The sequence below is a fragment of the Ailuropoda melanoleuca genome, chromosome 4 (genome assembly GCF_002007445.2).
Source record: "Ailuropoda melanoleuca isolate Jingjing chromosome 4, ASM200744v2, whole genome shotgun sequence".
NCBI classification, from domain to species: domain Eukaryota; kingdom Metazoa; phylum Chordata; class Mammalia; order Carnivora; family Ursidae; genus Ailuropoda; species Ailuropoda melanoleuca.
This window is the reverse complement of record NC_048221.1, coordinates 82,306,493-82,329,895: the sequence shown is the minus strand read 5'-3', so window position 1 is coordinate 82,329,895 and position 23,403 is coordinate 82,306,493. Positions and strand designations below refer to the sequence as shown.

General features: G+C 37.4%; 1 protein-coding gene across 2 annotated transcripts in view; it reads right to left on the bottom strand.

Moving 5' to 3' along the window:
- Window positions 1–20,799, bottom strand: part of VRK2 (VRK serine/threonine kinase 2) — a 114,288-nt gene extending 93,489 nt beyond the window's left edge. Inside the window, exons 1-2 of one of the 2 annotated variants that reach the window (XR_004624901.1) lie at window positions 20,595–20,799; window positions 18,570–18,710 (exon numbers count right to left, since the gene is read on the bottom strand). Coding sequence is in view for 1 of the 2 variants with exons in the window: in XM_034659167.1 (XP_034515058.1) it covers window positions 18,570–18,705 (136 nt within the window). In the remaining variant the exon portion in view is untranslated. The remainder of the gene's footprint in view (window positions 1–18,569; window positions 18,711–20,594) is intronic. The other variant, XM_034659167.1, reaches the window with a different exon arrangement.
- Between the last annotated feature and the right edge of the window lie 2,604 nt (window positions 20,800–23,403).

Here is a 23,403-nt window from a genome sequence, read left to right as displayed (position 1 = left end):
TGACAAGGATGTGGAGCAACAGAAACTCTTATTCAAAAAAAGAAGGAAGGAAGGAAGGAAGGAAGGAAAAAAAGAAAGAAAGAAAGAGGAAAAAAAAGAAAGAAAAGAACTCTCATTTATTGCTGGTGGAAATGCAAAATGGTACAGCCACCCTGGAAGACAGTTTAACAGTTTCTTACAAAGCTAAACACAGTCTTACTACAAGATCCAAGAATCACATTCTTAGGTATTCACCCAAAGGAGTTGCAAACTATGTCTACACAATAACCTATAAATTTTTATATCAGCTTTATTCATAATTGCCCAAAACAGGAAACAACCCAGATGCCCTTTAACAGGTGAATGGATAAGCAATCTGTGATATATCCACACAATGAAATAATCAGCAATAAAAAGAAACATGCTACTAAGCCATGAAAAGATACAGAGGTAACTTAGATGCATATTGTTTAGTGAAAGAAGCCAATCTGAAATGGCTACATAATGTATGATTCCAACTATATACCATTCTGGAAAGGGAAAAACTATAAACAGTAAGAAAACCAGTGGTTTCCAGGTGTTTAGGGGCAGGGGGAAGAGGGATAAATAGATGGAACACGGGAAATTCAGGGCAGTGAAACTACTCTTTATGATACTGTAATGGTACATACATGACATTATGCATTTGTCAAAACCCATAAAACTGTACAAGTGAATATTAATGTAAGTTATGGACTTTAGTTAACAAATGTACCACATGAATTCAACAATGCCAAAATTGTACACAGATATTGGAACTATTTGACAAAGATCTTAAAGAAGCTATTACAAAAATGCTCCACCAAGTAAAGGCAAACACATTTGGCACAAATGGAAACATATCAGTGCATTAAAAACAAAGAAGATATAAAGAAAAATCAAATGGCACTTTTGGAATTGAAAAATACAATGACCAAAAATTAAAAGAAAAAAATTCATGAATGAGCTCAACAGAATTATGGAGATGATATGTGAAAGAAACACTGAATATGATGATGGACCAATAGAAAGTTATCCAACCTGAAAAGCAGCAAGATAGAATACAGAAAATTTGCATAGAGCATCAAGACCCTGTAGGCAACAATAAAACATTTTAACACTCATGGTGTGAGAGTCCCAGACGTAAAGAAGAGTGTGGTGCTAAAAAAATATTTGGTGAAAAAAAGGCTGACACATTCCAAGTTTTATATATACAAAAACTGACTGTGCAGTGAATCCCCAACAGAATAAACTTAAAGAAATCAATACCCAGATACATCTAATCAAAGGGCTGAAAGCTAAAAATGGAAAAATCTTGAAAGGAGCCAGAGTAAAACAATACGTTAACTAGAGAGGAACATGACTCAAATGACTGGATTTTTCATCAGAAACCATGAAGACCAGAGGGAAGTGTCACAACACATTTGAATTACTGAAGGAAAAAAAAAAAAGCTGTCAATCCAATATCCACCAAAAACGTCTTCAGGAATTAAAGCAAAATAAAGACGTTCTCAAGTGAAGAAAAACTGAAAGAATCCATAGCCAGCAGACCTGCTATGTAAGAATTGCTAGAGAAAGATACTCAGAAAAAAAGAAAATGTACAAGGAAATGCACACTATTGAGAATAAAAGATTAAAAAATGGTGAATACCTGGGGAAATGTAATGGATTATGATTCTCTTCAGTTAAAATATATTTTGTAGTTGAAGTAAAAATTATAATATGGTCTGGAGGATTTTCAATGAATACAGTGGTAATATATAAGACAATTACAACATTATCAGAATGTTAGGATGCCACCAAAAAAGGGCTTAGAAAGAAACTGTAGCATGAAATACTTATGTTACAAAAGAAAAAAGATTCAAATAAGTTTCTACCTAATGAAACTAGAAAAAGAGCAAACTAAAGCCAAAGCAAGCGGAAGGTAACAATAAAGACAAAACAGAAATCAATGTAATTGAGACAGAAAAATAATGGAGTCAATCAATGAACCCAAGGGCTGTTTCTTTGAAATGCTCAGTAAAATTGATATACCCATATCATGACTGACAAAAAAACCCCAAAAAAACAAAAACAAAAAAACAGAGAAAGATAAAAATAATCTATACCAGGAATGAAAGAGGGAACATCACTATAGAAACTGGTGACATTAAAAGTATAATCATGAACAATTCTACACATATAAATTTGACAATTTAGATTCAATGGAGCAATTCCCTAAAAACCACAAACTACCAAAAGTTACCTAAGATGAAAACAACCAAATTAGTCCTAAAACTACTAATGAAAGTAAAATCAAATTAAAAAAAAAAAAACTTCTGAAAAAAAGTATCTCTAAGTCCAATGACTTCATAGCAGAATTCTACAAAACATTTAAAAAAGGAATAATACCAATTCCACATATTCACTTCCAGAAAGCAGAAAAGGAGGGAATAATTCACAACCCATTTTATGAATCCAGCATTACCCTGAAATCAAAACCAGACAAAATCAGTAGGAAAAAGAAAAAGAAAACTACAGACCAATGGCCTTCATGACACTGATACAAAAAAAAAAAAAAAAGGAAACTACTGTTATTCACTATATGAAGTCTGAATAAGAAAAGACACACAATCATAACTGATGCAGAAAAAATTTGACAAAATTTAATACCCATTCATGAAAAAAAAAAAACCAAACAAACCAAAAACCTTTCAGTATACAAGGGTAGAGCTTCTACAACTTTATAAAGCCTATCTACAAAAAAACCCACTATAGTTAACACCATACTAAATGATGAGAGGCCAAAAATGTCCTTCCCAAAACTGCGAACAAGTCAAGGATATCCATTATTACCATTCCTATTCAATAAAGTACTAGAAGTCATGACCAGTGCAATGAGTCAAGAAAAATAAAGAAAAGACATATAGATTGGAAAGGGAGAAATAAAGTGGTCCCTGTTTGCAGAAGGCATGATTATCCACACAGAAAACTCCAAACAATCTGAAAAAAAAATCCTAGAATAAATATGTTTATGAAGGTCATGGGAGATAAGGTCAACATGCAAAAATTAATTGTATTTCTATACATTAATAATGTACAATTGGAAACCAAAATTACAAAAACAATGCCATTTTCAATAGCACCAAAAATTTAGAAAGAAAAACAAAACTTTCATATATACCTAACCGTACACGTACAGGACCAATTATGCTAAAAACTATAAAATGCAGATGAAAGAAATAAAAGACCTAAAGAAATGGAGAAACATACTGTATTGGAACACTCCACATATTAAAAATGTCAATTCTCTCCAAATTTATCTTTAGATTTAACTCAATGCCAACCAAAATCTCAGCAAAGTTTTGTGTTTTGCTTTGTTTTGTTTTAATAAATACAGGTAAATTGATTTAAAAATGTATACAGAGAGGCAGGAACTAGAAGAGAGAAAATAATTTTGAAAAAGAACAAAGTTGAAGGAATCACATTACCCAAATGTCCTTCAATGGCACAACAAACAAAGTGTGGTAAAGCCATACAGTACAATACTACTTGGCAATAAAAAGAAATGAAGTACAGACATGCACAACTTGGATGAATTTCAAGGGCACTACGGTAAGTGAAAAAAATCCAATCTCAAAAGGTTACATACTGTATGATCCCACTGGCAAGAATTCTGTGCATTCTTAAAAAGACAATTTTAGCGACAGAGAAAAGATCCTTGGTTGCCACTGGTTAGAATTAAGGAAAGGGTGTAACTAAAGGAAGATTTTAGGGATGATGAACCTGTTCTGTACCCTAACTGTTGTGGTACAGTAAAATCCAAAGAGATGTACACAGATGAAAATTTTTTCAATTTTTCTCTGTATCAATTTTAAAATAATATTAACAAGATACAATATATAATCATAATATGAAGTAGAATATGCTTAAAGACAAAAAGAGGCAAAAATGGTTTTAAAAACAAATATACAATGTACAACATTAGCAGAAAATACAAAAAGGATAAGAACAGTAGGCTTCAAATGGAAGGTGGGACTTCAAATAAACAATTTGAATATATAGAAACTGGAGGCAGAATGCCGGGGAGAAGACCGAAACAGAACAAGCAAGCCAATTCTAGTATTTTTTTCCAGCAGTGAATCCCAGGACTATGACATATAAAAATTTCATTTTTAAAAATATTTACTAAATCACAACACACTTAAATTTTAAAATGAGTTCCTGTATAGGTGGTAAAAAAAAAAATGCTTATTCTCTATAAGGCTATTAAATCTCCTCCAAATATAACTAATTTATCAATTGCATATTCAACTTTGTAGCTTATTAAATATTATAGCCCAATCGGTTATCTTCAAACTCTTTTAGTAATAGAATGTTCCTCAAAAGCTTGATACACAGATCAAAACAGAAACGCTCAGGTTGCAACATGGGTGGAGGGACCACAGCCTCTGCCCATCTCACCTGTGGACCAGGCTCCATTAGAGACAACTGCGAAAACCCACCAGTAACTGACTTGTCACCTTCTGAGTTTGTTTGTAACACCATCAGTCATAACTACATTTGTAATAATTTCTTACTAAATGTCCGCTACATTTTCTTTTCTCTCTTTTTTTTAAGCTTAAACAGTAGCATTCTGGTCATATTAAATTCTATCATTACATTTTCACTTTATTAAATTTCTGTCATTTTATAATGTCCTTGTTTAGCTCTTTTAATGATTTTACTATTGAATGTAAAACAAAGCAAAATAAAAAAACTGCTTATTTTACTCTTTATTTACATGTACATGAAAAACTTTGATCCTTTAAGGTATATTTTATTGTTTAAAGTACTTCTCTTTCGGGGTGGGGTGCCTGGGTGGCTCAATCAAGCTTCTGACTCTTGATTTCAGCTCAGGTCACAGTCTCAGGGTCCTGAAAACCAGCCGCATGTCAGCCTCTGCGCTCATCACATAGTCTGCTGGAGATTCTCTCTCCCTCTCCCTCCTTCTCTGCCCCTCCCCGTGCTCATTTGCTCCCTCTCTCTCTCTCTCTCAAATAAATAAATAAAATAAATAAATAAAATCTTTTAAAAAATAAAGTACTTCTCTTTTGACAACTGATAAGGGATTTTTGGCAATAATACTCAAAAGGATTTCAGACTGTTTTTATCTAATACAGTAATTGGCAATTGTATTATAATCCATAGCTCTGTAAATGTATATTATTGTTACTCTTCTTTGTGCTTCTTTGCCGGTTCCTTCCTGGTAGTGGTACATACTTCATATTTTACTTCATTTTATGGTAGATTATTTTACGATCCATTTACCTATTTCTCAAACACCCAACACTGATACACTCTAATTCAAATATTTTCATTATTACTAACTAAATACATTTTGAGCTTGCTTGAAGGATTGTTGTGTAATTTAATGTTTTTTTTTTGTTTAACTTTTAACTCCATAATTCCTAACCACGGTTTATTAAGCTACTTTAAAAATATGGATTGCATTATAAAATTCTATGTTCATAACAATTTTTACTAAACTGGTTGTACTTTGTATCATCAAATCTTCTAATATTTTAATTCATTTACTTCTTATAAGTCTCTTTCAATTATATACTTTCAAGTGTACTTTACCTTCATGTTAACCTGTTATAAAATGATTTCAGATTTCTTAGGACCTCAAATGCTCCCTCCTATCTCTTAGGAGACATTTAAGTTGGCCAGATAGTATAGTATACTGGAATGGTAGCCATACTTCTCTTAGCTATCAGGATGTCTTTGTATTTTCAGCCTATGAATTAAGGGCTATCATAGTTCTTGACCTTCTTTCCTAAGATCATATTGTAAAAATTTGTATTTTGTTCAAAAACCTACTATGTAAGAACTTTAGCCCCATCCTCACTTTTTGAGACACTTTCTAATACTCATAATGAAATTAGATTTCAAGTAAGGGTCTCTATTTTGTAGGTCTTTACCTTTTCATGTGATATTCTTATCGTCCAAAGAAATGGTACATAGACAGATAATAGTGCTATTATTTTCTCTTCTTGATCTCTTTAGGTCATTTTTCTCTGATGCAGATTTGCTTTGCTTGTTCATTAACAGTACAACTAATTTTTGCTCAGCTGAGTCAATTCTTTCTGTAAAGCCTCTATTCATGTTTCAGTATCTCCACAACCTTTTAGGATCTCACAGAATTTCAGGGTCAGAAAGAACTTAAATGTCCTTCTCCCAATAAAAACCTCTATTTTCACAAATACTCCATAATGCATTCTAATTTATGTTATGCTAAATTTCTGAACAGTTATACTTGTTCAAAGCTTTCTGCTGGAGTAGATATTCTAATATTATAGAGTCTACGCAAATTTTTTCTTAACCTTTTCATCGCATGGTGATATTTGCTCATTAGATATACAAATTCTTTTGCTTTCTTCTCATTTTTCTTGAAATGTATCATGTGGGGATTTTTTAAATGGGTCTTCCTACTTTTCCTTTACCATCTCCCTAACACATTGTAAGATGGAAGGTTTACATAACTAATACTCATTTTCAACTGTAATACATTTGACACTGGAGATCTATGATAGAATTGGAACTCGTGATCTTTCAATAGAAACAAGATCAAGTATAATGAATAGCTTTTCTTCCATTTTCAAGAAACCCCATATCACCATAAGTGCTCAAAAACAAATATTCTAATGTAATATTAAATTTTGTTCATCCTTTCCCTTGCTACGTATATACTCCAAAGAAAAAGGGATTCTAGCATAAAAACTAGCATTGCAATACCTTTTAAATATCTCTTTTCCACTAAAAACACCTAAAGATATGACTCTGCATGAAATGTTACCATTTTTTAATAAAATCAGAGATTTATAATAAAATCACTATTATATATTAATATCTTGAAGGAATTAAATAATTTTCTAAAAACTACACATCTGTTAAAAAAGAAGTATTTTGGTATCTGAACAAATTCTGTATGAAAACATATTCTTTATCAAGATTCCACTTAACTGAATTTTTGTTTTGTTTTACCCTTAAAAGACCTAGTTTTCTCAATAGCATATCTTCACTATCCAATGAAAAGAAGACATGGTCACGAACAAGCCAATATTTGTTAATGTATCTATTTTTACATGGTGCTTATTTAAAATTGTATCATAGTGTGGTTTTGATTTGAATTTCCCTGATGGCTTAATGATTTTGTTCAAAATCATTAGCCATCAGGGAAATTCAAATCAAAACACCCTGAGATACCACCTTACGCCAGTTAGAATGGCAAAAATAGACAAGGCAAGAAACAACAATTGTTGGAGAGGATGTGGAGAAAGGGGATCCCTCCTACATTGTTGGTGGGAATGCAAGTTGGTACAGCCACTCTGGAAAACAGTGTGGAGGTCCCTTAAAAAGTTAAAAATTGAACTACCCTATGACCCAGCCATTGCACTACTGGGTGTTTACCCCAAAGATACAGACGTAGTAAAGAGAAGGGCCATATGCACCCCAATGTTCATAGCTGCATTGTCCACAATAGCCAAATCATGGAAGGAGCCGAGATGCCCTTCAACAGATGACTGGATTAAGAAGCTGTGGTCCATATATACAATGGAATATTACTCAGCTATCAGAAAGAACGAATTCTCAACATTTGCTGCAACATGGACAGCACTGGAGGAGATAATACTAAGTGAAATAAGTCAAGCAGAGAAAGACAATTATCATATGGTTTCTCTCATCTATGGAACATAAGAACTAGGATGAACGGTAGGGGAAGAAAGGGATAAAGAAAGGGGGGGTAATCAGAAGGGGGAATGAAACATGAGAGACTATGGACTATGAGAAGCAAACTGAAGACTTCAGAGGGGAGGGGGTGGGGGAATGGGATAGACTGGTGATGGGTAGTAAGGAGGGCACGTATTGCACGGTGCACTGGGTGTTATACGCCTAATGAAGCACTGAACTTTGCATCGGAATCCGGGGATGTACTGTATGGTGACTAACATAATATAATAATAAAATTTAAAAAAAAATCTAAAAAAATAAAAAATAAATAAAATTGTATCATAGGGATTTAAAGAGGCTTCTTTTGATCTTCCTGCTGCTTATTAGACTCAAAACAAATGCATAAAAGTACTCATTTTTCAAAAAGCAAAAAATCCACCAAATCTTTGTTAATTTGTATGCACTATTGGTTGACTATTCTCACTTTTTTTCACAAAAATATTGTTTGACCTAAGTGTAGTACATTCTTAATGTATTTTTCCAGTTCTTAGCATTAGCTTTACTATAAATATCAGATGTTCTTCCACAGATTTTGTGAACTTAATATTGAAAACATATCACTGATGCTCTACACCTCGAGTTGTCAATCTGAATGAAAATGACACCATTATCAGCCTCGTCACTAACAGATTTCTTAAATTAGCTGCCAATACTATCAATTAGATATTTCATGGTTATTTTAGAAATGAGCATGTCAAAAGCATGTCATTTGCAACTATTTTCTCTGGCTAGCAATAAATTCAAAGTGTTCTTTGACAAAGGACATTAATCAGTAGAGCAAAGAGACCTGAGTTCAAATGCAGATGCAAACAATTATTAAAACTGTGGCATGCAAGTAAATTACTTAACCTCCCCCTAAGCCTCCATACCTTCCTTATTAGTTTATTGGGAGAATTAAATGAAATAGTGCACGTAAAGCATTTAACACAGAGCTTGGCACGCATTACGTGAAAGCTTTCAGTAGTAGTTGATGCTGATAATGATTTCCTAAAAAAGATTGCAAGAACTATCGGGGGGCAGTTATTGGACGCCACAGACACATTATGACTCATCTGCTACTCTTTACTGCACATTTGCTCTTTCATTCTTTTCTACTTTTCTATGTTCTCCGTTCGTGGGCTCCTGAGTGAGGCTTTGGTAACATTACCTCTAAGAATGTCATTAGGTGGCACTCAGAACACCTACAATGGAAGCTATGCTCTCCCTGAGCCTTTCATACATGTTGTAGCTTCCAATTGCTCTTGCTTGAAATAAATTTGGGGAAAGCTGCTTTTACTCCACATTGAGCATAGATGAGAAAAATGGCCAGTGTCTCCGGGGAATAATTAACAAAAGACAGTTTGTTTCATCTTCATGATAAAATACAGCATCCCTATTAGAAGGCAAATTCATCATTCCCAAAAGTTAAATAGGATGACACTTTAAAAGTAATTCCAGCTGATTAAATTTAGGGTTCTGAAAAAAATTTTTAATTCATGAATATACTCTGAATCTTTCATTTGATTTTAAAATGTATAAATGTTCATTTAACTTTGAGCCCTTGCCTCTCAGTGTTCTATTCTGAGCTAGTCAAACAAGTGGTAGCAGGCATGCTGGGCTCAATAATACTGCCTCTCATATTTAAATACTCTTTTTCACTTGGATTGCAAATTAAAGACAGTCTCCTGAACACTGACACATTTTCAATGATTGATTTTGCAAAACGTGTTGATTTTTCTTACACTGTTTTGCCTCTGTGTGTGTCAACTTTGGCCTTCTTTTCTTGCTCCTTTGCAGCATTGCTGTCTCTTTGAAGCCATTGTCTGCCTGATATGAAAAATGTACATTAAACCTCACGACTAATTACACAGACAGAAAATTCCTGATCTCAAATATAAAATACCTATACCCAGAAACCATAACAAAAGCTTCTGACTATGTACAAAACTCTTAATCAAACCTTTCATTCACTTGAATTAAAAGAAATTCCAATAATTTATTTTCTGTTAAAGTTGTGTTTACATTCTTTGAAAAGCAGATTTCTTACGCATGTTACATGCCCACAAATCAATCCATTTAACAACAAACAACATCCATCCATTTCCTCCACAAAAGTTTATACTTGCTGTTAGGTCTGCTATTAGGTGCTTCCGGATGAATTCAATTAAATGCTACTCAGAATTGTTTTGTTCTAGATACAAAACTGTCTTCAATACAAAGCGCATTCTTTAACTCCTGACACTATGCGTTAGCAAAGTAGACTTCTCCCAATAAATCCTATAATCTATGGATTAAGTACATGGCTTCTTATATTTTAAAAATAACCTTGAAAAGAAAATGAACAGATACCTCTCTCCTCCCAAAATATACAAAATAATGTCTCTAAATCTTAAAGTACAGGGCCTGACACAAATACTGCATGTTATAGTACGTACAGCACAAAATGTCATCTCCAATAACTTAGTTGTTGGGCAAATTTTTTTTCCCCATAACAGACTAGTTCTAGAGTTAATTTCACCAATCATTTTTGAAAAACTATCAAACCCAAGGCCTTGCTTTGGCACTCAGAGAGAAGGCCTGCAAGGAGTTTATAATCTGCGTTGGGGGTGGGGGAGGGTGTGAATACAAGAGTACACCAATAGTAACCCTATGAAACCACAAGACAAGCACCATGAAAGAACACACCAGGGAAACAAAGAGAGGAAAGTGGTGGATACTCCCATGCTTGCCTCTTCCACACATTAGAATTTTCCTAAGGGCCACCAGCCACCCTTTGTTTTCACATCCCATCCGGGCACCAGACTCCCCTAAGCTCCCAGTCTACCACATGTAGGTACTCTGCTCCGTTTAGCTGTTGCTTGCCTTTTTGTTAGACCAGCTCTCCTCTGCCTCTAGTTGTTGTTGTTCTCATGCAGTTACTGAGTGCAGGAAATGCAGCCCATGCCATCACACTACTATTCTGGGAAACTCTGCAACGACTACCAGTGCCCCAACTGGCTAGTCCAACCTTGGATATAAAATTTTAGCTGCTTGCAAATGATGTTTCCGAATGGGGAGACGAGAGGAGGAAGGGGGAAAGTAGCCACGCTACTCCAGAAATGGCCACAATACCTCAGCAGAGTAAGTTGGAATAAGGTCTGCACATGAGCCAAAGCTTAGAATTTCATTGCCTTTGTTGGCTCATGTCACTTCTTTAATTAATGTCACTTTCTCTGTTTTAATATCAGAGCAAGTGACAAGAGTGCTTCTGGATGAATTGTGTTTTCTGAGGACTGTATGGCATACTCTCCCGCAGTCTGACAGAGGGACGTGCCAGCTTTACTTGGCAGTTACAATGCACCAGCTTTAGTTTTAGTAGTTTAATTTGTGGCAGTTATATGTTTTGAATACGTTGAAGTATTCACAACGGTCTCATGGAATCTGTTCCACAGATAAAGTTTACACAGTGGAAAAGAAAAGGCAATGGCTATAAGGCGATTAGGAAAAGCTCCTCTTGGCCACAGCTGGCCTTATAGGCATTCCTGTAAATTTAAGAGCATTTAGGGGATATGATTAAAGTGATCACAAGGAATGATGCCCCCCCATTTTTTCTTTTTTTTGCCCAGTTCTGTAGTTGGTGTGAGACGATCATAAGGAATATGATATTTAGAACTCAATTTTATGCAAAATCCATTATTCAAGAAGTGAAGTTTATATACATGATAGACATGCAATGAAATAAATGTTAGAATAGAAAACTTTGTTACTTATGCATTAAGTTGATTCTAAGATTTTGGTAAACTAAGTTTTTATTGATATAAAATTCAGGAGATTTCTGCGTTGGGGATAAAGGACTAAACTTTTGCCTTTGGTTTGCTAAAGATCTTTGGGTTTCAGGCTGAAGTATTCTGAAGGTTTTTTGTTTGGACTTTTTCCTTCATCTCCTTTATACACTTTTGTGAAGCTTCATCAACTCATGGTGAGAGCTGCCACCGAGGAGTTCTTCCCAACTTTGCCTGCCCTTTCTAAATTTAGGGTTCTTTACTGCAGCAGGTTGAAGATCTGGCTTTGATTGCACCTGGCTCTGCTGGAGCATAGAAATACTCATCTCCACTGAATGCATGCTGCTTAAGTGCTGGAGGCACTTGCAGGAGAGAAACTCTCATTGGAAACTTCATTACAATACTTTCTCTTCCCTACATGAAGTAGTAATTCTCATTCACCAAAGACAGAATTGTGCCTGACACAGCCACGGGAGCTCCTGTTTGACTTTCAAAATTAATCAACCTCTAAGCTGGAGTAGAAATGGCATGTCCTTTAACCTTACGCACAAAAAGCTCTCAACAGACTGCAGTTTTTATATCCCTGGATGAGAGTTTGGGCCCCTAATACTTAAACTTGATGCACATACTGGGTTTCTGGCATGCTTTTGCCCATACCCATCTGCTAGCCTGGCACTGTGCCCATTCAGAAGGTGTGATGCCAGTTTCAATAGGGCATAGGTGCCAATCAAAGATGGGTTTGGAGGGGCAGCATGCAGAACGCAGCAAAAGTCAGCTCTTCTGCCAGAAGATCCTCCTGTTATCATATAATGCCAATGGAGGGCCACATGCTTCATTGCTTGGGATCACATTGCATCTGTAGATGTTTCTGGCCTTCAATGGATGTCTTTCTACAGAAGCATTTTCCTCAAGGATTACTTGATTGGAGACATGAAAGAAAAGTCTAACTAACTGAAGTCCATCCTTCTAAAACAAGCAGTGGAAACCTTCAACAATTGTCTCAAAATAATTGATGAGTTTTCTCCTACAGCACTCTTTCACGTAGAATATTGTATAGTGTATTCAGTACATATATTGGAGTTACAAGGGACAAACGTTCTGGAGAAGCATTAATTGCAACACCAAGAACCTAAGCAGTATAAAATCCATAAACACTTGTGTATAGGTAAGTGTGAATGGTGGACAATTCTTCATCATCCAAATAGCTATTTTCTAGTTTATTCTCACATCTAGAGCTTCAGAGTTTAATTTGCCTCTCCTTTATTTTATAAACGTGGGTATTCCTGTGTCTTAAAAGAAAGACCATACCTACTATTTATTCCTCTTCTTCCATATTGAAAGGGAACAAAACAAAACAAAACACTTCAGAAGCAAGTCTATCCATATTTCATAAGGAAGCCAGAAACCCTCAAAAACTGAGAATTCTTTTATTGTGTGGCAATAGAGGTAAGCTCATTTCATGAAGAAGAAATTTCCCTATAGCAATAGGTTTCAAAATTTTAAAACCTTGACCACTATAAACAGTTACAAGATAGTAACAGGTTCAGTAGAAGAAGCATAGTGTATAAATCAAAGAAGAATGCAGCAGTTTGTAAATCTTCCCTGAAGGCAAAAGAGTTTGACAGTAAAAACGCTGAAAATGAAGAACCATAATACATGTTAAAAAGAAGATCAGACACTTAACAAAATAAAAAAGACAAGCAAAAGCTAAGCCTGAGTAGAACTCTCCCTTTTCATACGAAGAACCCAAACTTCTGTAAATATTTAGATTTCTTAACTCACAGGCACATGAACATTCCTCTTTCTCTAAAAATTCAAATAGCCTATGGACAGCAGATACAAAATTAAAATACATCTCTTACAGACTTTTCTTGTGTAAAGGTCTAACAAGTGCATTAAATACACAAAATCCCAGTGATTCCTTTGTCTTGTGATTATCTCTTTATACACCTTCATCTGATAACTACTTTATCATATATACTACAGTTTCTAGTACAAGTTCTCCCTATTTCATGTTTTTTTCCTTCTTCTTTTCATCCCCACAGTATTGTTTGCAAAATTTTCTAGTTACAATACTAGTGGCACCATAATGTTGCATTTTGTCAGAGAGGACTAACTGTTTATCCCAAAGCCTTCTGTAGAAAACACTGCCAAATAACACTTAATAGAGCGATGTATAATAAAGCACTAAGTGTTCCAGTAACTCCACTCTGCTGCATTATTATTGGGCTCTTCTGAACATTATTCTACATACCTTCACAATGAATCCATTACTGTGGACAAAAAAGTGAAGTAAGTAAAAACTACACATGCATAAATCATCTTTTCTATTTTTTTCAAAAACAGAAGTCTGTTTCCTTATCAATAAGTGAGTTAAACTTTGATAACTCCTAAAAATCCTACTTAGGCTACCCTGGTGCCTCACCCCCCTCAAAAAAAGATTTCTTCTATGTGTCTAAAGCAAAATGGAACTAATCTGAAAACATGACCCCAAAGAATGGATGACCATCACCTAGATAAAGTCTACACATTTATCCATGGATAAGTGATTTGATCTTAAGGCTTCACTAGAGTTCAATTTTAGTTATAATAACGTGTTACTCTTTATAAAAAATAATGCTATTGAGTTATGGCAATAACGCATAGATTCCATCAGATGATGTCATAATAACTGTCTCAGTTATTTTGTAACTAGGAGTACTCTGTAAGATTATAGGCTGGAATTAAGGGGTGATGTCTGTAATTATGGGAGGGAGTAAAGAAGACTGGCTTGTGTAGGTTGAATATCCCAACCTCAGTCTTAATCTCTCAGGCAAATAACTGCTGAACATCTACTCTGTGCTTGATATTCCAAAGATGCTAACTAGTCATTGCTATGCCCGACTTCAAGAAACTAAAACTTCTGCAGATAAATCATTTCTGTTTTTACTCTTATAAACCTTCAAAGGAATTCAGCTTAAGTTTATTACAGATAACTATATCTGGATTTTTTTTTTTTAACTAATTTCTGAAACCCAGTATCTTCCATCTGAAGTACATGAGATTCAACTTAAATGAGAATTTTTTACTATATCATCATGGCTACTATTATAAATTTTAGGGGTAAAAATATTTAGGTCAGTAAGTAAAATGTCATAGACTTCCAATGGCATTCTCTATGTTCTTACTTTATGACATCGGTAGCCAAATCTATTACAATCCAGGGCCAGGATAAATGGAAAATCCCTCCAATGGATGTCTTTGTCACCATCCTCATCCCCTGTGGACCAGACACTGAACCTGGGATTCAGGTAATCAATGAGGATAGGAGTTTCTAAAAAAACACATAAATAAATTACATTTAAGTGCTTACTAAGCTCCAAGTTCTTTAAAAACATTACTCCATTTAATCCTCACAATTATTACTATCTCAGTGATACAGAGTAGAAACAAAGTCTTGTGACTAGGTAGAAGTCGTTCAGTTTCTAAATGTCTTAGGTCAGAATTCAATTCAGATTTGCCTAACACTAAAACCCATGCCCTCATTCATGCAATTCTCCCTTCGTTTGCTTGCTTCTGTGTTGCACCTGGCAGTAAAGAGGAATTCAGACTCAGTTCTCTCTCCTTCCCTGGAAGTTTAGAAACTTTTTCACTTAGTTGATACTAAAATGACAGCAAATTTTCCATTCCCTGAACCAGCTTCCTCCCCCCACCCCTTCTTCTCATATACAAAGAAAGAACCATGGCTTGGTTCTTGTATTCAGACCTTCCTTTTCCATCTTACAACTATTTCTAATGCTATAGGCACATTATTTGTCAAGAGCAAATACCAAAATTCCCTGTCCCTTCCCCTTGACTCTCAGCTGATGATTCCTGAAAGGCGCTGGCTACTGATCTCAAAGCTAGAGGACAGCTGGACATGCACAATGAGTTAGATAAGGTGGTGGGTTTCTTCCCAGCCTCAGGCAAAAGACACAGAGGAAGTGTCTGCCGAAACAGTTTATCTAGAAAGAAAGAAGGTAGCGAGACACAAAAGTAGTGTTAAGGAGAACCTGAATTTCTTCACTTATATACAGGAAATGTTGAGAAACATGGTAAAGTGCAAAAAATATGATACAATTTCATATGAACTTGCTTAGATGGCTTTTGAAAATAATCAGTAAAAACTAAGCTCAATGAAGTGATTGCTGATGGCATCTCATTAAAGAGCTGATCCTATGATGTACAAGTGCCACTCTCGATGGAACACTGACAACATTTGGAGCACACAGCTTTATTGTACACTCTGAAGCATGGAGCCTCTACCTCAAAATAGTTAAACGCTTCTTCAAACTCCTTCCCCAGTAGCATGCACTGGCTAGTATTCCCAGGATCCAGGTTCTAACATTCACATAGTAGAGGGTACAGTATAACATATGGAACCTTAAAAACTGTTGTAAAACGGGGCGCCTGGGTGGCACAGTCAGTTAAGCATAGGACTCTTGGTTTCGGTTCAGGTCATCATCTCAGGGTCATGAGATCTGGCCTGGCATCAGGCTCCATGCTTAGAGTGGAGTCTGCTTGAGATTCTCTCTCCCTCTCCCTCTTCCCCTCCTGCCCATGCTCTCTCTCTCTCTCTCTCCTCTCTAAAATAAGTAAATAAATCTTTTAAAAAAATGCTGTAAAACAAATATTTTGGTAAGGAGAAAAAATAAGTAAAAAATATGTGACACATACTTTGACGGAAAGAAGCAAGACTCTTTTGTATTTAAATAGGGACAAAGAGATCACATGCCTGACCAAATTTCCTTTTCACAACAGGAACCACGCAAGTAGTGAATGTATGTATATGTGTATAGACCTATACTTAATTTTTAAAATACACTTAAATTTAAATACATATTAACATTTTATATATTTACATTTTAAAAAAGAAAAGGAATAAGATCATTACAACCCATGCTTTTCTGTATTTCTTTGACATTACTCAAATAATTCAAAGATTAGACATCTAAAAGTATAACTGGTAAGCCATGAGAGCCAAGGTTATAGCTCAGAGACAACAGAAATTTATTCAACTCCCTATCTCTGACTTTGAGTCAAGTATACTAGAGATCCTAGCTCTTTGCTATACAAGAGGATTCACTAATTCAAAGTCTCAGTCAACACTTATTCTATGGGGAAATCTACTCTCTGTGGACTCTACATATACTCTTATGGTCTTTACCTGTACCATCTAAAAGGTAGCCACAAGCTCTAAGTAGCTATTGAGCTCCTGAAATGTGACTAGATATATATACTGGATTTTAAAGACTGTAGCAAGAAATATTTTTTTTTTAAATATTGATAACATGTTGGAATATTTTAGATATATTGGATTAAATAATATATTTAACAAATAAATTTCATCTCTTTTTACTTTTTTGAATGTTGCTCTTAGAAAATTTTAAATTATGTAAGTGGCTTGCACTACCCTTCTGAACAACGCTGCTTACGGCACTGTCAACCTACTACTCAGAATCATAACATATTTCAAGCAAGTTCAAAGTCTTTCAATGAGGAAACTGTGCTCTAACCCATACATTTTAAAGGTGTGTGTTGGTTTTATCTTCCCAACTTGATTAGACACCGAGATGATTAATAAGGAGTTATCTTTTTACCAAATTTCATGCATTGGTTCAAAATGACAATTCTATCAGAAAAGGAGCTTTAACCATTGTGATCCATGAAACAGGTTTGTGAAGGGTGGTGAAATATGCCACTCTAAACTCTGCCTCTTCAGCATAAGGATTATTTCGGGCTGAGGGTACCTGAAAAGGAAGGGGCTTTCTCTGAACTCCCTTTATTTGCATGAAGACAGATCCTCCAAAAAAGACTCAATCACTATAAATTCCATCCAGGGAGTTCACCATCAGAAAAAAAACTACTCTTATCACAGGAGATTAGAAGTTGACACCACTCCCAGACAAGCCTTATTACAAACTATCATATCCCCCATCTATTCTCCTAAGGGCCCATTCATCTCTCCTATAGATCATTACTGTCCTTTAAGTGACCTCCATCCCCTCTCTCTTTCCCCTATTAAGACAGTGTATGATGAGTTCTCAACTCTCACTGCTTTTTGGGGTATTCACTTTTTTTTACTCTGTGATATCCCCATGCACATAACATTAAAAACTAGTAAATTGGTGTAGCTTTTCTCCTGTTGTCAGTTTATTTCATAAACCCAGCTCTCAAACCTACAAGAGGGAGGGAAAGTCTTTGCTTCCCTACCGTCTGAAATGTTTAATGAGGAATCCAAGATTCCCCCAGTGGAGGTCTTTTACCAGCTTCTTAAACTCCTGTAAGAACAGATGTAATGAGTCAATCCATTTAGGAGAATTTATCCTTGAGGGTAATTTTTTTTTAATCACTAATATTTATCTTATTTTATTCATTAAATCCAGTCATGTAATGGATGGTTCTGATCATTAAACTACAGATTTAAGGTAGCCCGGAATGATCCTTTTAAATTCAGTGTAATTTAAAAATTTTTAAATGTAGTGTAAAAATATATTCAACTAGAGTTCTTTATCTGTACCAAAGAACACAAAAAATAATTTTGAGTGTCTATTTCCTCATTTATCAAGGATGGCAAATAACTAGTACCATCTAGATGCACAGGAGAGAAGTCCATTCATTCCACACAACAGATGCCTCAAGGTATTAAGACTTAATTCTCTAGTGAAACCTAGTTAAGAAATGACCACAACCCTGTATTACTCAAATATTAATGGTTAAGATTCACAGAGTGTTTGGATTTATACAGCTGTAGTTTCTGAGCTATAAAAAACAATGTTTCCAGGAAAACATACTCTCAAAAAAGAACATTAATATTTGTCTGGTGGACTTTGTAACTAGGCTTTGGAAGGACTTCTAGGAGTCATTCAGAAAAACATAGACAGCAAAGAGTGGAGTCAGTTGTGTCTTAAACCAGACATTCCGGTAAACATTAATGATCCTCATTTACTTAATAAAGTACATTTATGAATCTATTGTAATTCAAAGTTTCCAATTTTCAAAATACTAAGTGATCACAGTTCCCATCACATATACAAGAATATTTGGTAACTTATACTTTACCTAAATATATCAGTCCGAATCCTCCAGAGCCAATCATTTTGCCCAGCACCCATTGTTTTCCTTCCATATCATCCAGAACCTTGCCTTCTGGAAGTGGAACAGGAAGTTTGTATTTCTCATTTCTTCTTGGTGGCATCACTTCTGTTGGCAGAAAGGTTGAAATAAGGCATTGAAAATAAAAACAACAAAAAGTCCAGTTAAAATACATTTCTCAAAATGTCTTCTATGGGGCACTTTTCCACGTTCCTACAAATTAGGATTATGAGGTCAACGGGACTTGGGAAAGCCCACACACTATATTCAAATCGGAATTTCTCATACAACATTGAAATGCAAGAAGGACTGATATTAAAAAACAAACAAACCTTTCACTTAACCTGTCCAAAATTCATTTAGGGGAGTCTTTAATACCTACTAACAGTGCAGAATATACGCTAAGAAATGAGTTTACAACTCTCGATGACAAAGAGAAAATAAATTTCATATACATGCAAATACGCCTTTCATTGAGAATGTTAAGCATCAAAGTTGAGGTCTTTGGTCACTAGGAGAGAATACAGCTTTGGATGAGGAAAACATGGACAAGGGCAATAAGTATCACCAAGCACAGCCAGTCACATCAGTGACACAGAGCAGGTACTCAGGAAGTATTTGTTAAGTAAGCCCGGAATTTTCATGGAGATGTAACTTCTCAGAGCACAAGGCCACGTGCATTTTCAGGGCCCACGCACAACTCTTTTGTTTCTTTAGACCCTGTGTCTTTCAGTTTCTCTACACCCTGTGTCTTCCCCATCCTCACCAAAGTAAAAACTGACATGCTTTATTTTTTTTTAATGTATTACATTATGTTAGTCACCATACAATACATCCCTGGTTTCTGAGGCAAGGTTCAATGATTCGATGTAACACCCAGTGCACCATGCAATATGTGCCCTCCTTACTACCCATCACCAGTCTGACATGCTTTAGAGATGATTCATTTACAGGAGTAGAAAGGTTTGTGAATTTCACAATGAAAGACTTAATTGGAAGAGAAAATTGCATAGGGAAACACACACACACAGCATATATCTTCCTGAAGCTAATTTAAATGTGAAGGTAACTGCAATCCTCTAAGTATTCCCCCCCTCCAAAATTTTTTAAACTGGTAAGCGCTTTGAAATTAAAGTTAATGTAAAGTTTTCGTTGTATGATGTTTCCACTTTCTGAATGAGAAAGTTCCTGTTCCTTTTTATAAGGCTTCCCTCCTTCAGCTACTTTAATCCAATGCCCTGCTATCTTTTACTTAGCGTCAGCGTCTCAGAGCAGAGGAACACAGCGGAAACCTCTAAGGATATTCAACCTGTCCATCTAACACAACCGCGAGGCAAGCAGGTAATTTACGTGAACTATGCCTCCCGTAGTTTTGTGGGGGTTCCCCTGGACCAATACTTTATATATACTGGTGTCCAATACATATTTGTGGACTTGAAACCTAAAGTCTTCAAAGAACAACTTTCAGCAGGGCATAAATCCTGAGTATATATAAAGAGGATAAACACAGTTTAGGAGGGAAGTCCGCGGCATGAGAACTTGAGAACTGAAACTGCACATCCCGTGCGGGGTTCCCAGGGGCAAGCGGCGGCCTCCTCTCAAGGCCAGCCCCGACACGGATGCCCCTCTGGTTTGGGGGTCCTTCCAGGGCTACGGTGAAAAGCGCTCAACCCGAGTTGCCGGGGACAAGCCGGTGTCCAGAATCCCGACACGTGCCAGGGCCGGGCTTGGGCTGGGCGGGCCGAGGCTGGGGCCGGGGGCACGACGCGGCCCCCCACCCTACTGCCCCCGACTCTCGGCGGCCCGGGCCCGACACGCCGCGAAGCCCGCCGGCGTCTGGAGACTACTTTCCCGCCCCCAAGCTCTCTCTGCACCGCCGAAAACCGGAACCCGACCCCTCCCGCGCCTAACTCCTCCGGCTCGCGCTCTGGGCTAATGCGAGTCGAAGGGGACGCCGGTTCTCGCCGAGTTAGGAAAAAGTGAGGGACCAACCCGCGGAAGCAGGAACCAGCCCAGGCCGGGAGGCTCCGCGCTGACTCCGACGACAGCTCCTCCCGCGGCGCGGCGGGGCAGGCGGAAGCGGAACGCAGAAGGGCCGCTGCGCCTGACGCCCAGGACGGGGAACGAGACAGGGCCGGCCCGGGCCGGGCTTCCCCCGCCGCCAGGCCGCGCGAGGTGCCTCCCGCCCCCTCTTGGGCCGGGCGGGGCCACGGGCCTCCAATCCCGCGGGGAGGCGGGCCCGGCCCGAGCTGGCCCTCGGAAGGGCCCACGCTGACGTCCCCGCAACCGCGCCGTCTGGCTCCGGCGGAGACGCAGGCGTAAGGGCCCGCGAAGCCTCGGACGGCACACTGCCGGTGCTTCTGCGAGCGGTCCAGAGACGCCCAGGGGAAGAGCGACTGGGGTCTAAATCGTGAAGGGGGCTGTATGATTGCCGCACACCCTTGCCCGCCAGAGTCTGGAGGATGAGCCATCAGATCGCTTTGGTGCATTTGTGTGGGAGGAATTTTAGGTCTCCCGTCCTCTCAGTACACAAAGTTTCCAAGCCAGTGGGCGAGTCTTTACTGAGCACTTACCCGTAACTAGCTAGTCACGTTAGTCAGGTCCTCAAGAAGCCTGGTATGAGTCGGGAGGCCTAGGACAGTGTTCCAGTTCTCAGAGGCATACTGGCCCAAGACTTACTAACGGGTTGGATAATCTTGACTAAACGTACTTTACAAAACTTCCATTTTCTTGTCTGTGAACTGGAAATAACCGTAGTTATTTAGGCTATAAGGTATGTTGAAGAAAAATTTATAACGACGCTTGCTAAAATGGTAAAGAAAACTTTATTCCGAGCTATTGCAAGAGGAGAAAGGGCTGCATTCAGTGCCAAAGACAGCAAAATGGGAATTTATAGTCAAGGGGTGGGGGTCAGTGGATGGAAAACTGTTAAGAGGAAATGTCAGAGATATGGGGAGTATTCTGGCTAAACTGAGTTAACAGGAATATTGCTGAAGACAGGCCAGGTGATCAGAACTCACCTGTCACCAAATGAAAGATGCATGAGAAAACATTTCTGAAGTGCTTGGTGCTGTGGCTATAAAAGCCTTTGTAAAGAAGTTCAGTAGTCTATATGTAGAATAATTGCATCATTTAAGGTAGTGACTCACTAATCCAACAATGTCCATTCTTATTTCTGTAAGATATATATATGGAACAGATGCTATTGGTTGCCTAGACAAACACCCATATGGACATTCTTTCTCCCATTCCAAATGTGTCCGGGTTTCTACCCACTTCCCCAGGTTAATTCCTTTGGGAAGATGCAGCTCAGCACCAACCACAACAGATTACTCCTGAGGGGTCCTACATGGCTCTTGTCTTCACACATGTATACGGAGTGTATTTGTGTCTTTGTCTGTTCAGGCCACTATCACAGAATACCATGGACTGCATGGCTCGTAAACAACAGAAATTTATTTCTCACAGTTCTTAAGTTTGGGAAGGCTACGAGCTAATCACCTCCGAAGGCCCCATCTTCTCACAGCATCGCATTGGGGATTAGGTTTCAACACAGGAATACTGAGGGCACACACACATTTAGTCTATGGTAGTTAGCAAAATCTGTTAGCTCAACCTTCAAAATATATCCAGAATCCATCACTTGTCACCACCCCTACTGCCGCCATCCTGGTCCAATAGCCATCATGGCTTTCCTGGGTAATTGCAGTACCCTCCTAAATGCGGCCCTATTTTCTACCCTTCAACGCCTTCAGTCTATTCACAGCAAACTGCTAAATGATCTTTTTATGAGCTTAAATTAGATCATTCCTCTGTTGAAAACACTTTAGTGTCATTCTGAGTCATTCAATAAAAGCCAGTCTTTACTATGACTTAAAACAGTGTTTTTCAGCCTTGGCAATATTGACATTTGGGCCGGATGATTCTTTATTGAGAGGGGGGGAGGGTCCAGAGGTGGTCTATCTCCTGTAGATATGTAGCACTGTAAGATATTTAGCAGCACCCCTGGCCTCCCCAGCAGTCCCTCCCCACCGAGTTGTAATGGCCCAAATCAACCATTACCAAATTTTATAAACTTTGTCAGAGTTGTCCCTGGTTGAGAATGACTTATCTGCAATGACCTACATGTTCCGTACCTCCCCCATTTCCTACTACTCCCTCCAACCACTGTGGCCTCCTTGCTGTTCTCAGAACTTTTGCACTTTTCCTTGTGCCTCGACCATTCTTCAGTCTGTATAGGTATGGACTACTCCATCACTTTCTTCAGGTCTTTATTCAAAAGTCAACTCAGGGAGACCTTTCTTAACCAACCTATTTCAAATTCCAAGCCACCCACAATATCATAGCCCCTTTTCCTTTTTTCCTCCTAGTACTTAGTATTGTACAGCAACATATTATACAGGTAACTTATTTATTTGTCTTTCTCAGCAAATTGTATGTTCCATGAGAACAGGCAACATTTTTGACTGTTTGAGTCACTACTGTATTCCCAGTCCCTATGATGCAAATAGAGAAAACACACCATCTTCTTATTAAATGAATAAATTAATCATGATAGTACCATTTGCCTTCCAGTGATTGGTTTGGCTGGTATGTATTTATGAAGTATAGATAGAGGCAAAGAAAAGTTTTCTGGACACTTCTATAAAGAGATGTTCTTTTCTGGATATCATTCTGGATGCGATGCCTAAAATTTCTGCAGTCATCTTGTGACCATGAGGTACAAATTATAAATCTAATACACCAGAAATGGCAGAATTTCCAACAAATGAGGTTAGAATACATATTCACAAATCCAAAA